This window comes from Lycium ferocissimum, chromosome 6 (assembly GCF_029784015.1).
Source record: "Lycium ferocissimum isolate CSIRO_LF1 chromosome 6, AGI_CSIRO_Lferr_CH_V1, whole genome shotgun sequence".
NCBI lineage: Eukaryota > Viridiplantae > Streptophyta > Magnoliopsida > Solanales > Solanaceae > Lycium > Lycium ferocissimum.
In genome coordinates, this window is record NC_081347.1 from 37,905 (window position 1) to 62,399 (window position 24,495).

The 24,495-nt window shown below is 38.3% G+C and overlaps 1 protein-coding gene across 3 annotated transcripts in view; it reads left to right on the forward strand.

Annotated features, from left to right (window-relative positions):
• Nucleotides 1–1,108: 1,108 nt before the first annotated feature.
• LOC132058761 (protein ANTI-SILENCING 1) overlaps nucleotides 1,109–24,495 on the forward strand; it is a 38,813-nt gene continuing 15,426 nt past the window's right edge. Inside the window, exons 1-6 of one of the 3 annotated variants that reach the window (XM_059451083.1) lie at nucleotides 1,437–1,852; nucleotides 2,828–2,898; nucleotides 3,901–4,428; nucleotides 13,588–13,756; nucleotides 13,911–14,923; nucleotides 23,531–23,557. In XM_059451083.1, coding sequence (XP_059307066.1) covers nucleotides 4,054–4,428; nucleotides 13,588–13,756; nucleotides 13,911–14,923; nucleotides 23,531–23,557 — 1,584 coding nt within the window. In that variant the 5' untranslated portion in view covers nucleotides 1,437–1,852; nucleotides 2,828–2,898; nucleotides 3,901–4,053. Of the gene's footprint in view, nucleotides 1,360–1,436; nucleotides 1,853–2,827; nucleotides 2,899–3,900; nucleotides 4,429–13,587; nucleotides 13,757–13,910; nucleotides 14,924–23,530; nucleotides 23,558–24,495 lie in introns of those variants that run through there. The other 2 variants (XM_059451084.1, XM_059451082.1) reach the window with 2 other exon arrangements.

Below are 24,495 nucleotides of genomic sequence, written 5' to 3' on the forward strand. Positions count from 1 at the left end.
ATTTTGCGAGATACGTGGTAGTCTCTTATTCTTGCTGAAATTCCACCGATCCTTACCAAATGGGCTGGGGATATATACGGATTGCTTACGCGGGCACGTCGTAGCTTATTTTTCCATTTATTTGGTCCAAGCATCGAGGATACTCGTTTGGAAACCCATTGTGTGTATTAGCTCATAGAATTGGCGAGATCTGATGAGCCGGCTCTGTTTCCCCTGAAATTCCACCGGTCCTTACCAAACGGGCTGGGGACATATACGGATTGCTTAAGCGGGCGCGTCGCAGCTTTTTTTTTCATTTATTTGGTCCAAACACCGAGGACCCTTGTTTGAAAATCCGTCGTGTATATTAGCTCATAGATTTGGCGAGATCTGATGAGCCGGCTCTGTTTACCCTAAAATTCCACCGGTCCTTACCAAACTGGCTGGGGACATATACGGATTGCTTACATGAGCATCGCGTAGCTTTTTTTTTTTTATTTGGTCAAACGCCGAGGACCCTCATTTGGTGACCCGTCTTGTGTATTAGCTCATAGATTTGGCGAGATTTGATGAGCTAGCTCTATTTGCCGGGAAATTCTACCGGTCCTTGCCAAACGGGCTGGGGACATAGACGGTTTGCTTACGAGGGTACGTCGTAGCTTATTTTTTCATTTATTTGGTCAAAAAACCGAGGACCCTATACCCTTTGTTTAAAAAATGGTGTATGTACACCATGTCGTTACACAAATGGAGCAAATATACCCATGTCGATAGAGAAATGGTGCAAATATGCCCTTTCTTCTTTGCTAGATTTAAAAAAAAAAAAAATCATTTAGCTTATCTTTTAATTAAGAAAATGTCACGTGACTTTAAAAAAATAAGTCTACTCATTTTTTAGTAGACTCATTTTTTTTTAGAACACAAGGCAATTTTTCTTTTTCGTTTTAAAAAAATTGTCTACTTGGCTTTGACTCTTTTTTTTTTTTTGTTTAAATGAATCAGGACGCATCAGGAATTTTTTTTTTCACATGGCGATAAAAAAGTAAGTCTAAGGCATCTATTTTTTAACTAAAAAATAAGTTAAATGATTTTTTTAAAAAATTTGTCAGTAAATGTGTGCCTCCCAAACCTGAATACACCGCGTTTCTTTCTCTTTCCCTCCATTCCATTATCATCTTTGCTATTCCTAGGGCTAGTGTTTGAGAACTGGTCGTCTTCATGTACAATGAACGATTAGGGTGAAGGCAGGACAAATATTAATATCACAGTGAATCAACAACTACCTATACAAAAGAAGAAGAAGAAGATATCTTTAACGGGATTGCTTGAAATTCAAGAAGATGTTGTTTTAGGGTTTCTGGCCAAAAACATTAAACATCGGTATGTCCATTTTTTTGCCAAAAAAATAATAATTAAATTTAGGGTTTTTATTAACCCCTTTGCTCCGGAAAGCACCGGGCGTCAGTAATAATAATAATTGCCAATCCTTCAATCATCATACTCTTAAATTTTAACTTACTCATTGTTTCCCATTAACAGTACTCTCTAATCTCCAATTTCAAAAGCTCTGTTTACTCTGTTCTTCATATACTATCTTCTTTCCTTTTCTTGAGAATCGATCCAAGTAGATTGGAAAATCCATGACCCCTTTGCTCCGGAAAGCACTGAGCGTTAGTAATTAGGTATTAAGTTAAAAATGGTAAAGTCGATGATTTTGAGTAGACTTGGTTGTATCTTGTTGTTGTGTTGTTTCTTGCTCCGTTTGATTTGTGGGATTCCGTTCTTGAGTGATGATGCACCTTTGATATAAGTTCCATTGTGTGTGCTCGGGGTAGAAGTTTTGTATACATTGCTAGCTAAGGTGGTTGGTGTGGTAAGGCAAGCAACTCCTCTTTCCGAAGAAGAAGATTCTAGCTTGTGCCCACTTAGAGTAGATGGAGATTCTCGGACGGGGAAAAGCGACACTCGACCTCATATTATAATCCCAGAGCCTAGTAAAAGGAAAATAACAAAAAAATGTTACGTAGCAATTTAAGCCCTTTCTTTTTGAATGTTGGTATGGTGGTTAAGGTTTATTGTATCTGTGTCGAATTCCTTTTCTTTTATTTTCCTTTCTTTTGAGCTGAGGATCTGTTGGAAATAGTCTCTCTGCCCCACAAATGTAGGGGTAAGGTTTTCGTAAATCCTACCCTTTCCAGACCCCACTTGTGGGATTACAATGGGTATGTTGCTGTTGGTATGGTGGTTAAAGTATCCTTTCCCTTGGTGAAAGGGCATGGTTAGGGAGTTTACATGTCTGCAATTTGAGTTCAGTTTGCTTCTTCACCAGCAGGTAGTGTTGGGGGTTTAGTTATGCACTGCTTAAGTTACTCGAACTCGGGTCTTTGGTGTCCGACATGGGTACAAATCCGAGGGTCGAATCCTTCATGATCAAAATTTTAGGATTCGGAGATACAGATCTAGGTACGGGTGCGGGTGCGGGGATTCGGCTAAAAATAAATTTTAAATATAAAAATATAGCTATAAAAAATATGCATAATTATGAAAAATTAACATGCTAATAATTAATTTAGATATTATCCCCTTTTTCCAAGAAAACATTTATAAATAGCATAATTAGGTTAATTAATATGATTTGCTTACTTAGAGCATATACTTATTTGTAATATATATGAAGTTTAATCCCAAAAAAATAAAAAAAATTCCATCTCAAAAAATATCTGAAAAGAAAAAACGAAAAGCCCGTATCACCACCACCAGTACAGTAACAACCAATCGGAGTTGTCGTCCTCTCAGAGTGGCGATGCGAGAGTAGCAGCTGCTTGGCTGAATTTTTCCTTTCTTCGAGCGGTAAAGACGCCGATCTACAGCCAACAATTTCCATAGATCTATTGAATCCGGTGAAATCAACAAATTGAGGTAAGATTCCAGTACTACACTTGTTGAAATTCAAGCTTCAACTTGCAATCTGCCTTTACTCTCTACATCTTCTTCTTCTTTGTTCGTCTCTGCATCTGCGTCTTCTTCTTCGTTCTTCTCTAAATCTTCTTCCCCAAACAAAACCTTTTCCACGTCTCTGTTTTTTCCCAGTACAACACAACCCATGTCTCTGTTACTACATAGCAGCGGAATTGAAGGTATTCTGTTTCCCATACCCTTACCCGACACAGATCCCATACCCTTACCCGTGTCAGTGTCGCGTCGACACGGGTACGGCACCCAAACTGCCGAGTCCGAGTAACTTAGGACTCTGTCTGTCTGCTTTCAATTTTCGATGGTAGTTAGATTGTGGTTGTGATCGTCTAAGACACATACATTCTTTGGTGATTACTAAATTTTTTAAGAAATTACTGTGGTATGGTGGTTGAGGATTAGGGGAGAAGGCTAGTAGGTAGCTGAGTGTGTATCCTTTTTAATAGTATTCTTTAGTTTCACATAATTCTGTATTATTTGATATGTACTACCGTCTGTTGCTGCATTTGTTTGTATCTTGCTACTTTGCTCTCCTATTTTTCTGATAATCCTGCTTTGGATACATTGCTTTTGAACCTAGGGTCTACCGGGAACCTCTCTACTCCGCAAAGGGTAGGGGTAAGGTCTGTGTACATCCTCCCCTCCCCAGACCCTGCTTGTGGGATTACACTGAGTATGTTGTTGGTGGTGGTGTGGTGGCTGCTGCTGCTTTGAGGTTTTTTGTTTGTTTTGCTTTTTTACCTTTTCTTATTATCACTCTTGGATGGAATTATTATTAGTTTAAATTAAAATTTAGAGCATTTAATCCTTGGAATATTCTCATGTCTTTGGCCTGTTATGCCATTTAGCTTTTGGCTTTTACTGCTATACCTTAGTTGTTGTTACTCTGTTATTAAAATCATTATAACTAAGATTAAGGCATTTAATATTATGTATTTTGCATTTCAGGTCAAGCTGCGAAAGAATTAGCATCTTGGTGAAACCCTTAAAAAATATCATCTTGGTGGAAGCAGTTGTTATAGGATCTTCAAGGGCTGAATCTGTGTGGTAAAAGTAGGGGCCTTGATAGAAAGAGGAAGCAGGTTTGTGAGTGAGACAATTATGGCCTTGGTAGAAGCAGTTAAAGTAGAGCCTCCAGCGGTTCAAGAAAAGGATGAGGAAGTTGAATTTGTATGGGGTAAAAAGAGAGGTACTGGTGGTAAGAAGAAGGAGGTGCAGTTTTATGAATCTTTTACCTATGATGGTGTGGAATATTCTCTATATGACCGTGTATATATGCACAAGGAAGGTGAACTTCCTTACATTGGTATGATCATAAAGATATGGGAAAATCCAGACAAGTCTAGGAAGATAAAGATTCACTGGTTTTTCCGGCCATCAGAAATATTGTATCACCTGAAAGATGTAAAGGTAGCTGAGAATGAAGTATTTCTTGCCTCTGGTGAAGGCACTGGTTTGGCTAATGTTAATCATTTGGTGAGCGTCATAAAACTGCTTTATATCATTGCATTTTCTTTCTGTCTGCTTTTAACTTATATTAAAAAATAGGTAGTATTAACTACGTAGAATTACTTTCATCATATTCTTTTATGTATAGCATAAACTATTTCTCGACCAACTACGTATAGTTAGAGGAGTTCGATTTATGCATAGTTGATCCAATATATTTTTATTTATTGCCCACGTCGTCAATGTTAGTAAAACTCACCTATCTTGTGGAGACCCTTCTGCTTGTTTCTACTTGGTTTCGGTGAATCTTCAAGGGAAAATAGGGTTCGTTATGAGGGGATAAGAAAACAGATTAACTTGAACCATATGTTATTATTTGCTGAAGTTTGATAATGATGAATATTTAGATTAGATGCTATTTTTTTTAACTTACATAGTGGTTAATGTGGTGGAAGATGAACAATCGGAAGAAAGTCTGAGCTGATTTATTATTAGCTGATGATGGCAAAGCAGATGAGCCTGTAACAGTAAGTTCTTCTCTGTGAAGATTGTCTAAAATGAGAGTTGGGAGAAGCTAGTAGATTGATCTCTCATATATTTCTGCTTAATGCCAATTCTGTCCCTCCTTGTCACCCGTCTGCCTTACAAAATTTATCCTCTTCATTGATTGAGAAAAAGGACCAACCTTTGGGCTACCTCTTTCTAAGTGCTTTATTGTTTGGGTAATTCTTGTTGTCCCAAGAAACAGAAGAATGAAGGGGGATGTTGCTTTGAATAGGCAAGGGGATTTTGAAAGTGAATTGTAGGATGAAGGAGTAAATCTTTTACAAACAAGTACCCTCTTTTGCATGTTTAGTGCCAAAGCGTCTAATTGTGGTAGGAAGTTATTGTTGAAAGTATGGGGTAGAAGAAATGAATGAAACGAAAATTGAAGGTGGAAAATAGAAATTTAGAAGCAAAACTGGGGAGACGAGTCTGGTTAGGTTTCAGAACAAAGAAAGGAATTCAATAAATTCCTCTTTGCTATGAGATCTTGCATGAGCCTTTTCTTTTGATGTAAGGGTGTTGAAGGTTTTGATAAGCACCTATGATTGCCAAAAATACACATAATTAACACCTCCAAACAACATATCAGGTGTTGTACGACCACAGCTTCCACTTTTTCATATTCTTTTTTGACTTTCATTGAGTGTGCGTCCCACTTCTTTTTCTTCTTCACCATCACAAACAAATTGTCACTGAAACTAGAAACCTACCTAATCCAAGCTCCTCTTCTTTCTCCACTGTTGCAAACCCGTATAAACCCATTCAAACTCATCTTCTCTCTTTCATTCACCATTACGAACCGTAAATTTCAAACAGCAAGCAAATCCAAACTCTTACTTTGTGACTAAAGCCAACACGTCTCAACTATTTTCTACTAGTTCTTTTTTTTTCTTTTTTTCTTTTCATGTTGTGCCTTCTACTTATCTCTCAAAACAATGAAATGCCTATCCCAATGGTGGAAGAAAAGTAGAAGATTTTCAGGGTCAACAATTGTGGAAGATAAAGGAGATGGACTAGGATTAAAAGATTGGGTTTTCAATTTTGGTATCAAAATAAGTTTCACCTTGAATGGTGTTCGGATGAAGCTTTTTCTTAAAAGGTCAACATTGTGGAAGTCGCTGTTTAAAGCGACAAGCTCGATCTCTATTTTGGGATTGTTTCTAGTAGCTTTCCCATCGATGTTTCTTTTATGAGACCACAACCTGGATGCATGTTTGATTGTGTGAGTTTAGGGGAAAAAATGTCAGCAAGTTGAGTTAGCTCGTTTTTTCCTAAAATCTTTTTTAATATGTATTGTTTATTGCTTCATCAAAAAGATACATTGTTTATTGTTGGTCATGTTAATCTTGTTAGCTCATGACACAAAGACCACGTCGAATCACTCGGCGCGGGGCCTCCCGTGTGAGGTCAGGTGATGGTCAACAACTCAGGCAGGAAATCTTTGAAAAGCGGCTAACGATGCAAGAGCTCTTTTCCCCTTATACGCTCTAAAAAAAGGGTATGTCGGGTTTTTGGACCCTATGTTGAGTAAGGGTTCACAAAGACCACGTCTTCCTCTTGCTATTATAAAGGTTAATAGTAGAGTTGGGATAATACAATTGCAAGTAGATATATTCTTGTGAAGTCACATAAATGCTTTTCATTTTCTTTTGGACATCATAACTACAACTCCTAAGCGTATCACTATATATTCATAATATCAAAATATTTTGAAGAAGTTGACCAAGGATAGGGGCTATCAGGATTTTGTTTTAATTTTTGAAAGTGAAATCTAAAGGCAAAATACATGGATAGACACTCAAAACTTGGCCTCAACTATTAATTTGACAGTCAAAACTTTTTTGGTGACCAAGTAGACGCATTTTGTTGCCATAAGTGTGGCTCGTACACTCCCTCGTCCGGTGGACCTCATGCGTGTGCTACAAGCATGGGTGACGTGAAGTAACAAATAACAAAGTGATGTGTAAAGCCTTAAAAAAAAAAAAAGAAAAAAGAAAAAAAGATACATCTAACTGGTAAAAGAAAGAAAGAAGACAACCATTTAAGAAAGCCCTCATCCGCCCTCAAGGATTCCAACTTTCTTTATTTTCTTCATCGTTGCCCATTTCCCCTGTATCTTTCCCTCCCCCTTCTTTTCTTCTTCATTTAAACCTTTTCCGCCCTCCACCATAATACTAATTTTATAATTTTTAAAAAAAATTTAAGTAACGAATTCTTTCAGTTCTTTATTCCTAGAGGGAGATAGAATCGATGTTTAGCAGAAAAATGAGAATAAATTAGCAGAGGGTGAAGAACTTTTGCCTCTTCAGTTGAAGAGGGGTTTAATGGCGATTAAGAATTCAAGGCCTCAGTGGTGGATATTTTTTTTCGTGATGAAGGGATTTTCACGCCATCAAAGTTTGGATCAAAATTTAGTTCAAAAGTTGGCTTGCCACTATTTGCGACTCCGCTGACCTGAAAGATATCGGTTAAACCAGGCCCAGCTAGGCTATATCCTAAGGTGGGACTGTTAGTGAAGCTCTAAGATGTAATTTTTGGATGGTGTTAAAATGGGTTGTTTCATGGTGCATTTGCTGTTGCCCTTATTGGTGATGAGGTTGTGGCTACATTGTGATGGTGGCGGAAGGGGTGGCAACAATTATGGCTTGTTTGGGGATGAAGAAAGTGGGGTCCACATGAAAAAATAAAATAAAAATATAACTTTGAAGGCCTACACGCGGTCATGTGTGGAAGTCAAACATTTTGCCATGTAAGCGTGACGGGTTCACGAGACACACGAGTCAAGTAGTGGTGTTTGCTTGGTCATTAGGAAAGTTTAAGTGTCAAACCGATAGTTGGAGCCAAACTGAAGTGTTTGTTCATATATTTGCCGGATCTTAAACTCAACAATGGAGAATGAAATTTTTAAAACTTAGGGGTCACAATGTTGGAATAAATGTTTATAGATTACATGAACATGACAGTTTGGACACTTTCATGCTTCTAATGTGCATGATATGCACGTGCTTTTGCCACATCAGCAAATCAAAAGGCACATAACTATGGTTAACGGTCAGAGGTACTTATTATGTGTGCTTTTGCATCCTGCTGGATGCCTTTTTACGATATTTCACTTAATTCGTAAAAAAGGTACTTGTGTATGGTTGCAACTTTTAACAAGTAAAGGTGTTAAACTGTAACAAGTCTGTTATAAGCTTGGCTTCCAAAAATCGTGCAAGTTGGAGTGTCAATTTATGTATTAAGCCTTTTTTTTTTTAATTCGTTGAGGGTTGTCACACCCTAGACATTTTGGAAACTATTCCCTCATGACTATTAGCTCAGTTCGTTAGAGCGTCATGCTAATAACGCGAAGGTCGTAAGTTCGAGACCTGCATGGGCCAATCTTTTTTCCCGAGACCTCACTTGTGGGATTACACTGGGTATGTTGTTGTCCCTCGTGACTATCATTAATGGAACATTAGAACGATGTCTTGTTGAGGTAGATTGTGGAATAGCAATTGTTCTTGTCTAAGCTAATGATGTCAGCTATATGAATCCTCATTGTTAGTGTCACTCTATTTAAGCTCATTTCAATCTAATATTTATATGAACTAGAATAAAAAATAAAAAAAAAAAACAGTAGAAGTTCTTTGCATTTTCTACTAGTAATAATAATCTGGCATATAAACTTCTGATATGATTAAGAAACTACTGGAGAACATTGTACCTAAAGTAAATGTATTGATATGTCAAACTTTATCCATACTAATTTGAACTTCATATATGGATTAAGGTTCATTCTTATTCAAAACAAGTGACTCTTGGTCCATTGGTAAGAAATCATGTTTTAATGATGTCCTATTTTTGGCGAGGTTTGTATGACTATTTAGATATGGTAGGTCTTTGAAGACAATTTCCTTCCATGTGATTTTAATTCTACCCTTGTGATTTTTTTGTATAAAAAAGAATAAAGCGTGCAAGAGTGAAGAGGTAAACAAACAATGGATTGAATTTAGAGTGATCACAGCTAATCTAGTGAATTTGAGGGAGGAAGGAAGACTTCAGAGAAAATACTCACTTCTAAAGTAGGAAACAAAGGCAAGGTCAGTTTTTGGTGTATAGGTGGTGCAACAATGACACACTTATTTGCGTTCCCAACTATCTATAGCATATCATGTAAAAAAATGACAATCTAAATAGTACGAGATAATTGACTTTTTCCTTTGGTATTTGGGGTTTAAGATGGAAATATAGTGAGATGACGATCTTTGACATATCCCCCATGCCATCTGTTGATGATTGAAGAGTTGAGCAAAACGAGGACAAAGCCGTTGTAAGAAGACTATCAAGGCGTTTCAGTGCATCGATCATCAATCGGGGGCATACTAATATGAGTATCAGTTCGTGGATGGCACAAAGGTATTATGTGTTGCATATGTTTCTAAGCTCATATTTGAGGTAGGTCTTTGTGTGGTTTCAGGTAGTATTAGGTGTTAAGGACAACTTAAAAAATGGGAGAATTGATGATTGAGAGAGTCGAGAAGTGACTAGTAGGATGACAGGAGAGATATTTGTCGAAAGGAGTAAATGGAAGTATTTATAAAATGCACGTCGTTTAGCATTCCTACATATTTGTACTGCTGCAATTGTGATTGAGTAATTGGAAAGACTTGGAGGGAGTTTTGCACGGGATATTGCTAATGGAACTAGTAAGCTACATTTAGGTGTGTGGTCATAGAAACCAAAAGAATTTCACTTTTTTTTTTTTTTTTTTTGGAATTTTTGAAGTTGGAGTTGGAGTTGTGTTTGGCCATAGTTTTTGAAAAAAATATTTGGTTGTTGAAATGTGCTTTTCTAAAAAACATGAAATATGATTTATACCCCCCAATTTAAAAAAACTAGCAAAATCACCCAAAGTAATTAATAAACATAACCAGTGCGAGAAATATAGCAACTATACTTGAGATCAGCTTATGGAGTGCTCAAAATTGATGGTTTCTTTCCATCGAAAGGCTACACTGGGAGGCTTACTGGTGTACCCAGAAAATATAACATCTCTAAATATGACTTTGTTGCAAAATTCTCACCTGCTTTTTTTCTTTTGGAGGCTTTTTAGCACATGATGTTGAATGTTGTTGGGGTGGAGAGCAACATAAGTTGCCTCTGACCAGTGAAAAAAGTTGTATAAACTTTTAGGGTAAAAATTGAGCAACATAAAAACATGTAAGGGTAAAAATTGAAAACAGCAAAATAAAAGTAATGGTCCAAAACAGAAAATGGAAAAAGTGAAAAACAAGGTTTTAGTTGTTTTTCAAATTCCAAATACAACTTTAAGTTGTATTTGGAATTTTTATGGCCAACACCATAAAGTGAAAAAAAATTTCGGAAAAAAGTGAATAATTCTCATGGCCAAACGGGTCTTTAGTGATTTGGAAAGCTATCACGTCTTTGATGGAGTGAAAAACCTTACAGTGTCCATTGCAGTAGGAAATTGGATTTGGAGATTCGGGTAGAGGAAAAATGTGATGGAGGGAAGTGATAGTAGGAAAACATGGTATTATCAAAAGAGGGAGGAGGATTAGGAATATCAAAATTTTGTTTGGGGGCTGCATACAATAAGAAGACTTCATTGGTTATATTATTTCTTGGATAGGGCAGGGAGCGACCCTAAAATTATTTTTTCAGGGCATATTGGTGAGCCTCTACCTCCTAAGGTAGAGGTAACGTCTATGTACACTCTACCCTCCCAGACCCCACTTTGTGGGAGTTCACTAGGTATGTTGTTGTTGGGGCATATTGGTGTGGAGAGAGTGAGGTACCTTGCCTTTCATAACATATATAGTCTGTTGCCAGAGAGTTTACGGTCCAACAGATTCTTTCTACAAATCTTTGGGGAAGTTCATTGAGAGTTAAGAGGAACCTTCAAAATCAAGAAATGGGTGAATTTGAAAACCCGGTTGATATACTATACATGTTTTTGGAAACAGAAGATCTACATACAAACTATGTCAGAATGCACATGCTACATTGGATTTGTGGAGATAGGGGGAGTAGCGACAACTTGTTCACAATTAAGTCACGGTACCAAAGATTGTTAGTATGAGGAGCTGACCTTACACCTATCTATTTGAGTCTTTTTTAGTCCCTAAGGCATCCAAGAAGGTGTGTTTCTTATGGTTGGCAACATGGAGTGCGATAGTGATAGTACAAAACCTGAGAAAGATGAGTATTACTTGAGTTGTTGGTGCTTCATGTGTAAGCATTTGGGTGGAAATTTAGATGCTTTCTCGCAACATTGCTTGGTGGATTATATTGGACTTAATAAAGGAGGCGTTGCGTACTTGAGCTTTCAGAAGGAACAAAAGAAGACCGAAGGCGTAGGATGTTGATGATATGGAAGGCATTTGAGGGGGTTGACAATGATAAGTAAATTTGAAGTTTAGCCCCTTCATTTCTAGTTTTTCTTTGGTGCACCCATGAGGACTCTATTTTGTAGAGCATTGGACGTCATTTGTAGGGAATGTGTTTTTTTTGTAAGTTCTAAATTTTGAGAAATGGGTTCGTCATCATCAATAAAAGTATTTACTTTATTATAAAGTTGTTGCATTGACAACATGGTAGAAGTACTTTATCGACCAAATATAATACAATGAAACATGACTCTTGGTAGTGAAGCGGCATGTATATTAGAGCTTTATGGTGAACTCTTATTATGGAGGTCACAGAAAGATGGGATGTGAGTTTTCTATATATGTCCGTTTGGATTATAGAGCACCAAATGCTTGCTTATGACAAGAAGAATCATAATAGCCGAAAATCTTAATAATAAGAAAATACTACTTGTCAGGTGGTGCTTCATATACAAATGGTCAAGAGAAGATATCAATCACTTAGTAGTGATTGCATGTCTCTATGTAGATGTGGTAGTGTTGAATTAATTTGGATTGCTTGGTCAATGCTGGAAATAGTGAAGGATGTAATGCGTAGTTGGCTGTGACGAGTGAAGCTGACTTGGAAGCGAGGATGGACTCACAAGTCGTCCTAAGGAGAGGGAGTTTCAAGTACGCTGGGACTATTATCCAAGGTAACCTGACAAGGATGTCACGCATCGTATTGAAGCGAGTGGTTGAGATGGAGGCTCGCATCGGGTGTGTTGTGTGATAAGAAGGTGCCAGCAAGACTTAAAGGTAACTTCTACAGAGTAGTGGTTAGACCGGCGCTATTATATGGGGCGGAGTCTTGGCCAATTAAGAACTCTCATGTCTAGAAGATGAAAGTTGCGGAAATGAGGATTGTTAAGATGGATGTGTGGGCTTACTAGGAGAGATATAGTTAGAAATGAAGATATTCGGGACAAGGTGGGAGTGTCCTCTCTGTCGGATAAGATATGGTAGGCGATGCTGAGATGGTTCGACCATGTCTAGAGGAGAGACGCCAATGCGCCGGTGAGGAGGTGTGTGAGGCTGGTGATAGGAGGTTGGAGGAGAGGTAGAGGTAGGCCGAAGAAGTATTGGAGAGAGGTAGATCCAGTAGACATGGCATGTCTTGCCTTACCGAAGACATAACCTTAGATAGGAAGGTGTGGAGGTTGAGGATTAGGGTAAAAGGCTAGTTGTGAGTGGATATATGTTTTGCTTTTCCATACTAGTAGGATTAGTACTAGTATTGCTTATTCTTAGGTTTCTATTACTACTTGTTATCTCACTGCTTCAGTTTTCTTACTATCTGTTGTGTTACCGCGTATGTTTTCATGATTGTTGTATTTCTGCTTTACTTGAGCCGTGGGTCAATCGTAAATAACCTTTCTATTTGCCAAGATGGGGGTAAGGTCCGTGTACACTCTAGCCTCGTCAAATTCCACTTGTGGGATTACACTGGGTATGTTGTTGTTGTAATATGTAGTTGGGCTTTCATCAAAAGATGAATGAAACTAGAGCATGTCATGTAGCTAATATGGAATAGTATTGCTCCCTCCTTATTTTCAATTGAGTCGTTCTTTTTTGTTTACACTTTTGGAGCACATATAAATTCCAATGAGTATTAAGGACTGGTTGTTGTTTGTGTGGACACATGTTACTCCATAGGCCCATGTACTTTGTATACAACTAGTTTATGTGGTTGTACTTATTCTCCTCACTTTTTTTAAGTAAAATATTTGACTTCATCAATAGATAAGCTCACATGGTTCTAAAACATTGGTATCAAAATGGCATCTATGTTTTTTTATGACGGTTGACGCACCCTGACTATTCCACTAGGTACCCGCTATTGCCCACCAGCATAGGTACTGGTAACTTTGCCCACCAAGATTTGGGCAAATGGGAAGAAATCACCTAGTGTTATTTGCTTCCATGAGATTTGAACAGGGTTCATCACCCACTTTGTTAATTACTTGGCCACACCATTGGATGCAAAAGTGTGGTCTTATTTTTCTTCCCTGGTGGTACGTGAATCATGACTCATATCGATGCCGTTTGGTCGTCTCATTCTAGCGGGGCTCTGCTCCCCAATTTGAATCTGTCCATTTCTGAGTTTGCATATAGCTATTGTCAATATCACGTGCTTAACGTTGTAATTTTTCGTATGCCTATCGTTAGTGAATGCTGCCTCGTAACTGCAAGAGAGTTAGCTGCTTAACTACTTGTCGATTAACTTGACCAGGAAGCTATTGCTGGCAAATGCAATGTTGTCTGCATTTCAGAGGACAACAGAAATCTGCAACCATCAGATGAAGAAGTTAAAATGGCTGACTATGTTTTCTACCGTGCTTTTGATGTGGGAAATTGTACAATCGTGGATAAGATGGATGACAAAGTTGGTGGGCTGGATGGTATGTGCTCAGCTCCCTGGGTAGTCCTCTCTTTGTTGTGTCACCATAGTATTAAGTTTCGGTTTTAATGGAATAATATAAAGTTGCTTTTGGTTCCATTATATTGTTGTGTTAGATTAATCTCTTATGCAAATTTGTTTACATTTTGGTACAGTCCAGTGTGTTTTTAACAGGAAAGAGAGTCAAAAGGCCAGTCATGTCCTCAAACTTGCTTCTGACTCGAAAGATGTCGAAACTGCCGTGGACTGTCGAGCTAATGGGGAGTCCTTTGGGCTAAAGCCACAGAATTATCTTGCAACTGCCAAAGCGAGTTATTTAATTGGAAAAAGTGATGTAGATGCACAAAGGTCTCTGGTTAGACAGGATGCCTTACAGAGAGATACAAATGTTTTACGTGTTAATCAGGAAACAGCTAAGAAAGAGAATTCTGTCCCTCGTGAGAAAAATTCACATGATTTGGGAATTGCCAAAGCTGCTGGAAAATCAAGTCATTCAGTGGGAAGAAGTGATGCAGATGCGAAAAGTTCACCATTTAGAGAGGATGCCTTTCCTGGAGATGCAAATGATTCTCACATTGAGCAGCAATCAACAATGAAAGGAAATGCCGCAGCAGTGCCGTTTGTTAACAGCAAAACAGCCACTACCAAGCAAAATACTTTAAGTGAAGAAAATGCACACGGCATAGTTAAGAATGACAAGAATGATAAAAAAGTTAATAAGCCTCCAGTACAGCTCGTAGAAGCTGGTGAAAGTGGAAAACCTTCGAAGGATCTTGGCATTTTGGATGATAGGCCTTCAAAACGAATAAAAGTAAATGGTTCCGTGACGCTATTAGAGGACAAAGGAGGGAACAGTGTACAAAAAACCACTGTTTGCAGAAATGACAAAAAGGTTACGGGAACAAGTGCTGCTCCTTCTGAAGATAGAAAGAAATCTGGAGATAGCATGAAGATCAGAAAAGATAGTGCTGCCTTGGATATCAGACCTCCGAAGAAAGCAAACATTGACATTCTTAAAGTAAAAGTGGATAGAGATAAAAGTAACATGTCAATAGGTAAACCTGTTGATAATATAGGCAAGTTGCCTAAATTATCTGTTGGAACATCCCCAAAGGAAGTTGAGAGAACGGAAGGCAAGAGATTTGAAGTCACTCGGAGACCCCTTGCAGTAAGTTCAATTTGTTGCTAGATAAAATTGCAAATAACCTGTTCTACTTATTCTTTTGTGAATCCGGTGATGCTAGTTTTGATAAAGAACTAAAGCTTTTCTTTTTGATGATACAATGGTGGTATTACATGGATTTACATACTTCTCCATGCTAATGAGAAGCTTTGGGACCATCCTCTCTTTGATTGCGTCAAGCATATGAAGACATAGTAAAATCTTTGGAATTGGAGCAAGCTACGTTTTACAACATAACATTTCATTATATTTAGAGAGACAAGTCTCATAGTAGGTTCATGAAGTAGCTTCTAATTTGACCTATACAATTGTAACTCAATAAATTTGTTTTATAGCGATAAAGAATGAGAGTTAGTCCGGCAATGGAAAAGTGTTGCATGACTAGGAATTGGAGGAGATTGAAGAGTTCCTTTCATAAGATATATGAGCAACCCATTGGTAATGAAGGGGAGATGAGGGTATGGTTGGAGGGAGAAGGCAATGTCTTTTATGGTCGGAGTCATCTTATAGGGAGCCAAGCACCGTTTGGGATAAGAGGGGGATGTGTGGAAGAGAGTGTTGATAACTGTGCTTCTAAACCCGTACTAAGGTGTAATTCTTTGCGTGGCGCAACATGAAATTTTGACGATATTTGAGGAGAAGGATTTTCGCGTATTACTACATAGTAGATTCACAACATTGCTTGAGAAGCTTGCATTTCCTTTGTGCAAGGTTTAGGGTTTAGATCCACAACGTCGCTTGAGAAGCTTGCACTTCCTTTGTGCAAGGTGGACTTAGGTGAAGGCGAAGGTAATAGTGGTGATGTCAATGGTTGGAGATCGTCGAGGATGGACAAGGAAAATAGGACAACTTGGAAGACGATACTTCTATTTACTTTTGGATTGTCTTAAATGAGAGGAACACGAGCGCATTGTTCGCATGTGAGGGATAATAGAATTACTGTGAATTCTTTTCTTTTGCATATATTGGTTTGGTATGAATAGAAAATTACCAAATGAATTTATATATTTTCTCCACGATCCTTTAAAATGCTCCCAGGCACATCTCCCGAGGCTCTTCTCTCTCACTCTCCTACTTCCTAGGATTGTAGATTCATCTCTTCTCGCCTGAATTTGATCTGTCTGGTAGCTCAGTTTTCACCTACTGTGAACGCTGAAATTTTTCCTCTCTCTTTTCTTTCTGACTTCTTTTTTCCTTTCTTACTCTTCAAGATTTTTTTTTTTTTTCCTTTTTTTCTCTTGGTTTCTCGGACTTTCTTTAATGGGGGAGAATAGAATGTATTTTACAGCAGGGTTTAAGTCTTATGATATCACTAGACTTAAATCAAGGTCGGAACTATGGTTTGATTGGGTGGAAAGAAGCCGTAATTTGATGCGTAGAACCACCTTCAACGGCAAGATAATGGAGTGGATATGCTATGTCCTTCAGGAAGCCTCGGGAGACAATGGAACGCAGTCGAGAAGGTGGAAAAATAAGGAGCAAAATTCCTTATATTTTTGCTCAAGGAAGAGCAACAAACATGGCAGATTTATCTCTATTGTCTCAGTACAGGGAGACAACAGAACTGTTATTATACTACCAGAAGTCACATTCAATGCTGGATGGAAGGATATTGCATTTAAGATTATCAGATTTATGAAGGAAGACAAAAGTCCATTTATTACAAACATTCCCAGGAAGGTTGAACCCAAAATCACATATGCAGCTACTGTCAGAGCTAGCAAGTGGCAGGCAAATGATCAAAAGGACGCAATGGTCAATACTCGCAACAATAAAATTGATGTGGAACGAGATGATGATTCCGCTGAGAATGGGCTACTGGCAAGATGTGTAGTTGGCCATTTTAGAAGAGATTTGAAGGAGACGCCAACGCTTTCTGATCTAAGACGATGGGTCGTCTCGACTTGGAAGAACGCTTTCGGAGTGAACATCTACGAAATGGCAGAATCTTTATTCCTCTTTGAGTTTCCAAACAAACATATGGCGGAGCATGTATTGCAGGGTGTTTGGACTTGGAAAAAGGAGAAAATCTTTCTGGAATGGTGGTCGCCGGTTGCCGGATGTAGCACTGATATTCAGGAGCAAGATGGGACTTGGATCAGAGCTATGGGGCTTCCGCTTCATCTCTGGTCAGAGAAAACCTTCAAAGCTATTGGAGACCAATGCAGTGGATGGCTACAAACAGAGGAAGAAACATCCCTTAAGAATCATCTCAAATGGGCTAGGTTAAAGATAAAAGGAGGGGGCAGGAATGTACCTACAGAAGTAATAATAGAAGAAAAGGGTTTATTTTTCATCATACCTATCTGGAGCGAGACGCCGGCGAGGGTGGTTGCCGGAGAAGATGGTCGGAAACTGGTGACAGACCGTTGGGTAATAGAGAGATCCAACTCCCATAATAGGGTTGACAGCTGCAAAGTTGACTTCCCAGAGCACGTGGGTGCCGAAAAAGGCAAAAATCGCAGCAGATCTTCTTGGGAGCAGGAGACGGAACGTGAGGGAGAGCTGGTCAATGATATTTTAAAAAGGAAGGATTTTGGGCCTTCTAACGATAGTGGGCTGACCCAACTGAAAATACCAGAGGAAGCAAATTTCGAAACCTATGGGAAAAAGAGTTCTCTGTTGGGCTTTTCTTTAAAGCCCAAGTCCCTAAAGAAAGATATGGGACCAGTCTGCTGTATTCCCAATCGATTAGAGCAGCCCATATATCTTGATCCTCTTAACCCAGAAGCTGAAGAAACCTCGGACTGTCTCATCTCAAAAAAATTACAGCTGGCAGTAGCAGTGCGACAGGAGTATATACACGATCCTGAGATCGATTGCACATGCAAACCTCAATTAGCTCGATTTCATGGAGAAGATGACAACAGTGATGATGATCAAGGATCCAGGGACTTGGTCACAAATATCACAGAGGGAAATTGCTCACAGATGGACCAATTTCAACAGTTGGAGCAGTTGACAATTGAGGACATTCAACCTTTGGATGTACAAGTGCAGGCAGCTGAGGGGAGACAATTTTAAGGGTGCAACAAAATATATTGAAGTTTAGTAAACAACTGGGTGTGGAAACTGAGGGGTATGAAGATGAAATATGGGCCTTATTCTTGAAGCTGGATAAAAGAATACAGGAAACCCTCAGCAAGATCATACCTTCATCTCCTAAACCTAGGGGTCAGAATGAAGTGAAGAATCTTCTGGAATTCGGAGTCAAATACAAAGATGGTGAGCCAAGGACTAGGGGGAGGGAAGCTAGCAATGTTTCCCGATGAAAGTACACATTATCTCGTGGAATGTGAGGGGATTAAACGATCTCGACAAGAGGAGGGTGATCAAATCTCTAATACTCGATTGGAGGGCTGACATATACTGTTTCCAGGAAACCAAAATGGAAGGGGATTATGGGGAAGTAGTTAAGCATTTATTCAGTAATAGATGGGCAGATTATGTGGGTTTGGAGGCCAATGGCAGAAGTGGGGGGATTCTTATCATGTGGGATAAAAGGGTTTGGACAGGGGAATTAATCAATTTTGGTTTTTCCTCGATTTCCTGTAAACTCTGTTCTAGATTGGACAATTGCAGCTGGGTGTTAACTGGGGTTTATGCTCCTAATTGCAGAAAAGAACGAAAGGAGCTTTGGATGGAACTAGCAGGAACTAGAGGGGCATGCGAAGGAGCTTGGGTAGTGTGTGGGGATTTTAACACCACCAGGTTTCCTACTGAAAGAAGGAATTGCACTGTTTTATCTAGAGCTATGAAGGATTTCTCTAGAATCATTGAAGACCTTGAACTTGTGGATCCTCCTCTGCTAGGTGGAAAATACACTTGGTTCAGGGGTGATAATTATGAATGTTCCTCAAGAATTGATAGATTTTTGCATTCTGTGGAATGGGATGAAAAGTTCAGCATGATTAAACAATCTGTTTTACCAAGGATTATCTCTGATCATTCCCCATATCATTGAAATGTGGAGAATGGGATTTCTCAAAGTCATATTTTAAATTTGAGAATTGGTGGATGGAGGTTGCTGGTTTCAAGGAAAGGGTGAAGGAATGGTGGACATCTTGTGAAGAATCAGGTAGACCAGATTATATTCTGGCCTGTAAACTGAGGTTCCTGAAATCAAAACTGAAGGAGTGGAGTGCTTTAAATGGGGGGAATCTGAAGGTTAAGAAAGCAGATATCCTATACAAAATCAACTCTATGGATTCCATACAGGAACAAAGAACCTTAACAGAAGATGAACTACTTTTGAAAGCAAGTTTACAAATGGAGTTTCATGAAGTGGCAAAAAATGAGGAAATCTCATGGAGACAAAGATCTCGAATTCTATGGCTGAAGCAAGGGGATAAGAACACTAAGTTCTTCCAGAGGATGGCTAATTGCCATAAGAGGTACAACCACATTGACAGTCTAGAAGTGGAGGAGATACCATCACTGATCCACAAATAATTAAGGGGGAAATTGTGGATTTCTATCGGAGACTTTACACTGAGACAGAATCTTGGAGACCTAGCTTCAATCTACAAGGAGAGTTCAGAGTTACTGAAGAGGAAAATGTTTGGCTACAGAGAGACTTTGAAGAACAAGAGGTGCTCGACTGTCTGAAATCATGTGCAGCTGACAAAGCTCCGGGTCCAGATGGCTATTCTATGGGATTTTTCCATTGCTGCTGGGAGATTGTGAAAGAGGATCTGATGAACACTGTTAGGAATTTCCATAGAAGAGAATTCTTTGAAAAGAGCTTTAATGCAACTTATATTGCATTAATCCCTAAGAAGAATGGTGCCAAGAGACTAAAAGACTTCAGACCCATTAGCCTGATTGGGAGTGTGTATAAAATCATCTCTAAGTTGCTCACAGAGAGGCTTAAGAGAGTGATCAATAAGTTGGTAAATGGACACCAAATGGCTTTCATAAGAGGCAGGCAAATTATGGATGCAGCTTTGTTAGCAAATGAATGTGTTGATTCTAGACTTAAAGGACAGAAAGCAGGCATATTATGCAAACTTGATATTGAGAAGGCATATGACCATGTTAATTGGAACTATCTACTGAAAGTTCTAAAAGACATGGGTTTTGGGGTGAAGTGGATTAATTGGATTTCTTTTTGCATAAAGACAGTAAAATTTTCAGTTTTGGTGAATGGTTCACCAGAAGGTTTTTTTGCCTCAGAACGAGGTTTGAGGCAGGGTGACCCTCTTTCACCTTTCCTCTTTCTCATTGCCATGGAGGGTATAAATCAGATGTTTCAGGTAGCAAAGGACAGGAGTTTTGTGAAGGGGTTTAGAGCTGCAGTTGGGGGGAACAATGGCACTGAGATCACACATTTACTATATGCAGATGATTCACTGGTTTTTTGTGATGCAGATATCAGCCAGGTGGAATATTTGAGGTCTATTTTGGTGATTTTTGAAGCAGTATCAGGGCTGCATGTTAACTGGAATAAGAGTACGTTGTTTCCAGTCAATAAAGTGGATAATATTCAAGTGCTAGCAGAAATTCTAGGGTGTGAGGTGGGAGCCTTACCCACCATTTACCTAGGACTCTCCTTGGGTGCAAAAAGTAAAGCTCTGGAAATTTGGAATGGTGTTTGGAAAGGTGTGAAAAGAGGCTTGCTAGTTGGAAGGGGCAGTATTTATCATTGGGCGGCAGAGTCATTCTAGTCAACAGTGTACTGGATGCCCTCCCCACATATGTCATGTCTCTGTTTCCTATCCCATCTAATGTTCTGAAAAGAATAGATTCATTGAGGAGAAATTTCATTTGGCAAGGCAACAAAGAAAGGAAAGCAATCCATTTGGTTAAATGGGACTGCCTCATCACCAGTAAGAAGGATGGAGGACTTGGCATTAGGGATCTCAAAATCCATAATCAAAGCTTACTTATGAAGTGGTTGTGGAGATATAACATGGAGGCCAATGCATTATGGAGGAGGTTTGTACATGATAAATATGGCCAAGAAGAAGAGTGGTGCTCTAATACAGTTAATAGCCCCTTTGGAGTTGGTGTTTGGAAAGCTATTAGATCATTGTGGCCATCTCTGGCTGAAAATATCAGTATAAAAGTGGGCAATGGAAGGAAAATTCTCTTGTGGCATGACAACTGGCTTGGGCATGGATCCTTAAAAGATTTGTTTCCTGAGTTCTATAATATTGTTACTCTACCAGATGCAAAACTTGAATCAGCTAAAGGAGTACATGGATGGAATATTACTTTCAGAAGATTACTACATGATTGGGAATTGGAAAGAGCTGTGGAATTATTCAAGACCTTGGAACAATTTCAAGGTTTTAAAGCATCGGAGGATTCTTTGTACTGGAACCATGGCAATAATGGTGTTTTTACTGTCAAATCAGCATACAATTATCAGCTTAGGCAATATACACAATCCGATCAGTGGCCATGGAAATCCATTTGGAAGACTAAGGCCCCGTATAAGGTTTCATGTTTCTCTTGGCTGTAGCAAGAGAAGCATGTCTCACCCAGGAAAACTTAAGGAGAAGGGGTTTTCATCTATGTACTAGATGTGTTCTGTGTGATGCAGCCAGAGAAAGTAACTCCCATTTATTTATACATTGTCCTTTCACTATACAATTGTGGCAATTTTTCTTGAACATGGTAGGACTAAGTTGGACTATGCCGGCAAACAGCTGTGAGCTATTGAAGTGCTGGAACTATAATGGGGGAGCAGTAAGACAAAAGAGTTGGTGGAAACTTGTCCCAGCAGTTATTTGGTGGATAATTTGGAAGGAGAGGAACAATAGAGTTTTTGAAGACAAATGCAATTCTGTGCAGAAAATCAAGATGAATTGTGTCATTTTGTTTCACTTTTGGTGTAAAGAAAACTATGTAGAGGAGGCTGAATCACTAGTTGATATGATAGGTTCCTTGTGAAGCAGTAGTCCTAAGCATGGTGGGGTTTTTGTAAGTATGGCTGCACTGTTATGGTGCAGGTTTAATATATATATATAAATATACATGTTACCAGTCTCAAAAAAAAAAAAATGAATAGAAAATTACCAATTTCTATACATGATTCTAACAATTTGTTTGAAATTGTGGTTGAGCCGCTCACTCAGTTTCTAAAAAAATTTAACACCATTTTGGTGTGACATCATTGAAACAAAATTTGATTTATTGTTAAAAAAGCTAGAAAAATAGGTTTGTGATAGGCTATGCTGTATAAAAATATATATATAAAGGAGCTATTAGATGAAAGGAAATCAAAGATGAAGATCTTATGTTATCACGGATTTGCTAGGGGCCAAGTAGTTATAAAACAATTAATGATGTGGGGCATGAACAAGAATCCAACTAGCGCCATAAACTCTTAACTCAGGTTTCATAGAGTTAGAATGGGGCCGAAAAACGATGAAAAACATGTATCTCTGGCATTACATTTCTATAGTTAAATTTTTTGGTTCTTTTGAATGGTACTACCTCTCTCTCATTTTATATGACACATTTTCCTTTTAGTCTGTCCCAAGAGGAATTATATCTTTCTCCTTTTGGAAACTATTAACCTTACCATCCTCGTTTAACGGCAATTTGTTGGGACCCACATAATATATAAGTTCATTCTTTTATAAGGAGAGGATTAAAAGAGATAAGGAACACTCATCCATTCATTTAAAAGGATAATTTTGATACATGGCGTATATCTTGCTTATATGTCAAAAAAGTCTTCTTTACTTATAATTTTTGTACCTAGTCAAACACCTTCACATAAAATGGGATTAAAGGAGTACTTATCATGGGTTCTTTGGAGTTTCTATTAGTTTATGATAAGTGCTTGAGTAATCGTGTGGAGATTGCGACAAAAAAGGAGTCGCGTCGAGGTAGGTATTGGAATAGAAGTTATGATCTTGTTGTATTCATCTTTTGTTGATGACACCTCATTTTTGGTCAGCCACAAAGTGGAAAACATTTCCATAGTGGCCTCATAAAGCTTGGACAAACACGCTACCGCATAACAGTTTCAGTTTTTAGTTGTTCTATAAAACTTACCTTTCACTTTCGTACGCATTCTTCTGTCACATAACACTCTGGTAACACATTTCCATTTCTACCATCCGAATTTAGTCCAAATCAGTTCAGGCAGATGAGAATGCACAATCACATCTCAGGATTTTTATTGCTCTCAAAGATATAACAGAGATGCTAAATTCCAGTATTTATGGAGAATTAAGATGCTATTTAGACTCATATTTTTGTGGAAGTTGGTTAGTGGATAAGTATGTTTTTATCTGATGGGAAAAATGGATGTTTACTCAAAAAATATGTGGGTTTCCCCTTTTATCTTTTTTTTTGGCTGGTGAAAGAAATGGATTTAGTTGCTGTTATCTGGTGTATGTGATTTGATTATTATGTCATCATCCTTTTTCCTACTCTAGATTTCCTGGTATAAATGATTTTCTTGGTTCTAATTCAGATTCATGTAATTGGTTGTGAGATGACATTAGATTATTGATATGGTCTGGTGGAAATTTATGCGGCTTCTCTCCATCATGGCTGCAAAGCAGTTGGTTTTATTTATGATCTTTTTATTCAAAGATCAAACTTATGTATCCTACTTTCTTGTTATTACAGGAGTCAAGCAAGTGGTTTAAATCACCTGTAAGTGATCCTATTCTTAATTCTATTTTACTTAGCCGATTAAGTAACTTTATCTGATACACCATTTATTTCTAGGAAATATGTAGCTTGTGTCATAAATATATGTGAATCTTTTGAAATGGCATGATATGACCTATTTGAGCTTGGAATTGTTTCTTTTGTTATTTTTCGAGTGATACATCTAATTAAGTGCTTCGCTCCCAATGATATCCTGGCCTAATTGATCAAAGATAATGTTTGATGGCTCATGTGTTGCTCGACAAGGATGAGAGACCGCATAGGGCGTGTCGTGGGAGAAGTGTGACCTCAACCGAATTGCTTGAGCCATCTTTGAATCCTAGATCATTGTTTGGCTTGTTCTTTTATTATTAAAGAATTATAAGTCAACAATAAAGTTTCCTTTATCAAAAGAAAAAAAGAAATATAAGTCAACAATAAGGGTGTACAATTATCCTTAGGCTAGGACAAATTAATTGCATAACGACCTTGAGTAGCCTTATTTTCACTTCAGGTTTTCTAATTTATTCGAGAATCTGTTCTATGTTACCGTGTTTACCAAGTAGTCTCAAATTTCTTTTGGAACAAAAGCTATTGTGAATTCAATGAGTAAAACTATGAAGCTTCGGTTTCATGGATTGAATTGAAAATTTCAGCGATTTTGCTTTTTCTTTCATAGTTGTGGAATGTAATTTTACTCCCACTTAGGATAACTAAGGGATATTGGAACTTTTCCATTTCTTCTCTTGACGCTATGGTGGTGTCAAAACATCGTTGAAGTCTAAAACTCCTTTCAAAGGCTTATTTTATGCCAAAACCTTTCTCTGTTATGATCTGAAGTATTTAGTCTCAAGACCACACATCAACACTAAAAGCTATTTATCCTCATGTTGCAATACAAATGACAAAACTTGAACTTGATTAAAAATTCTCATGATATG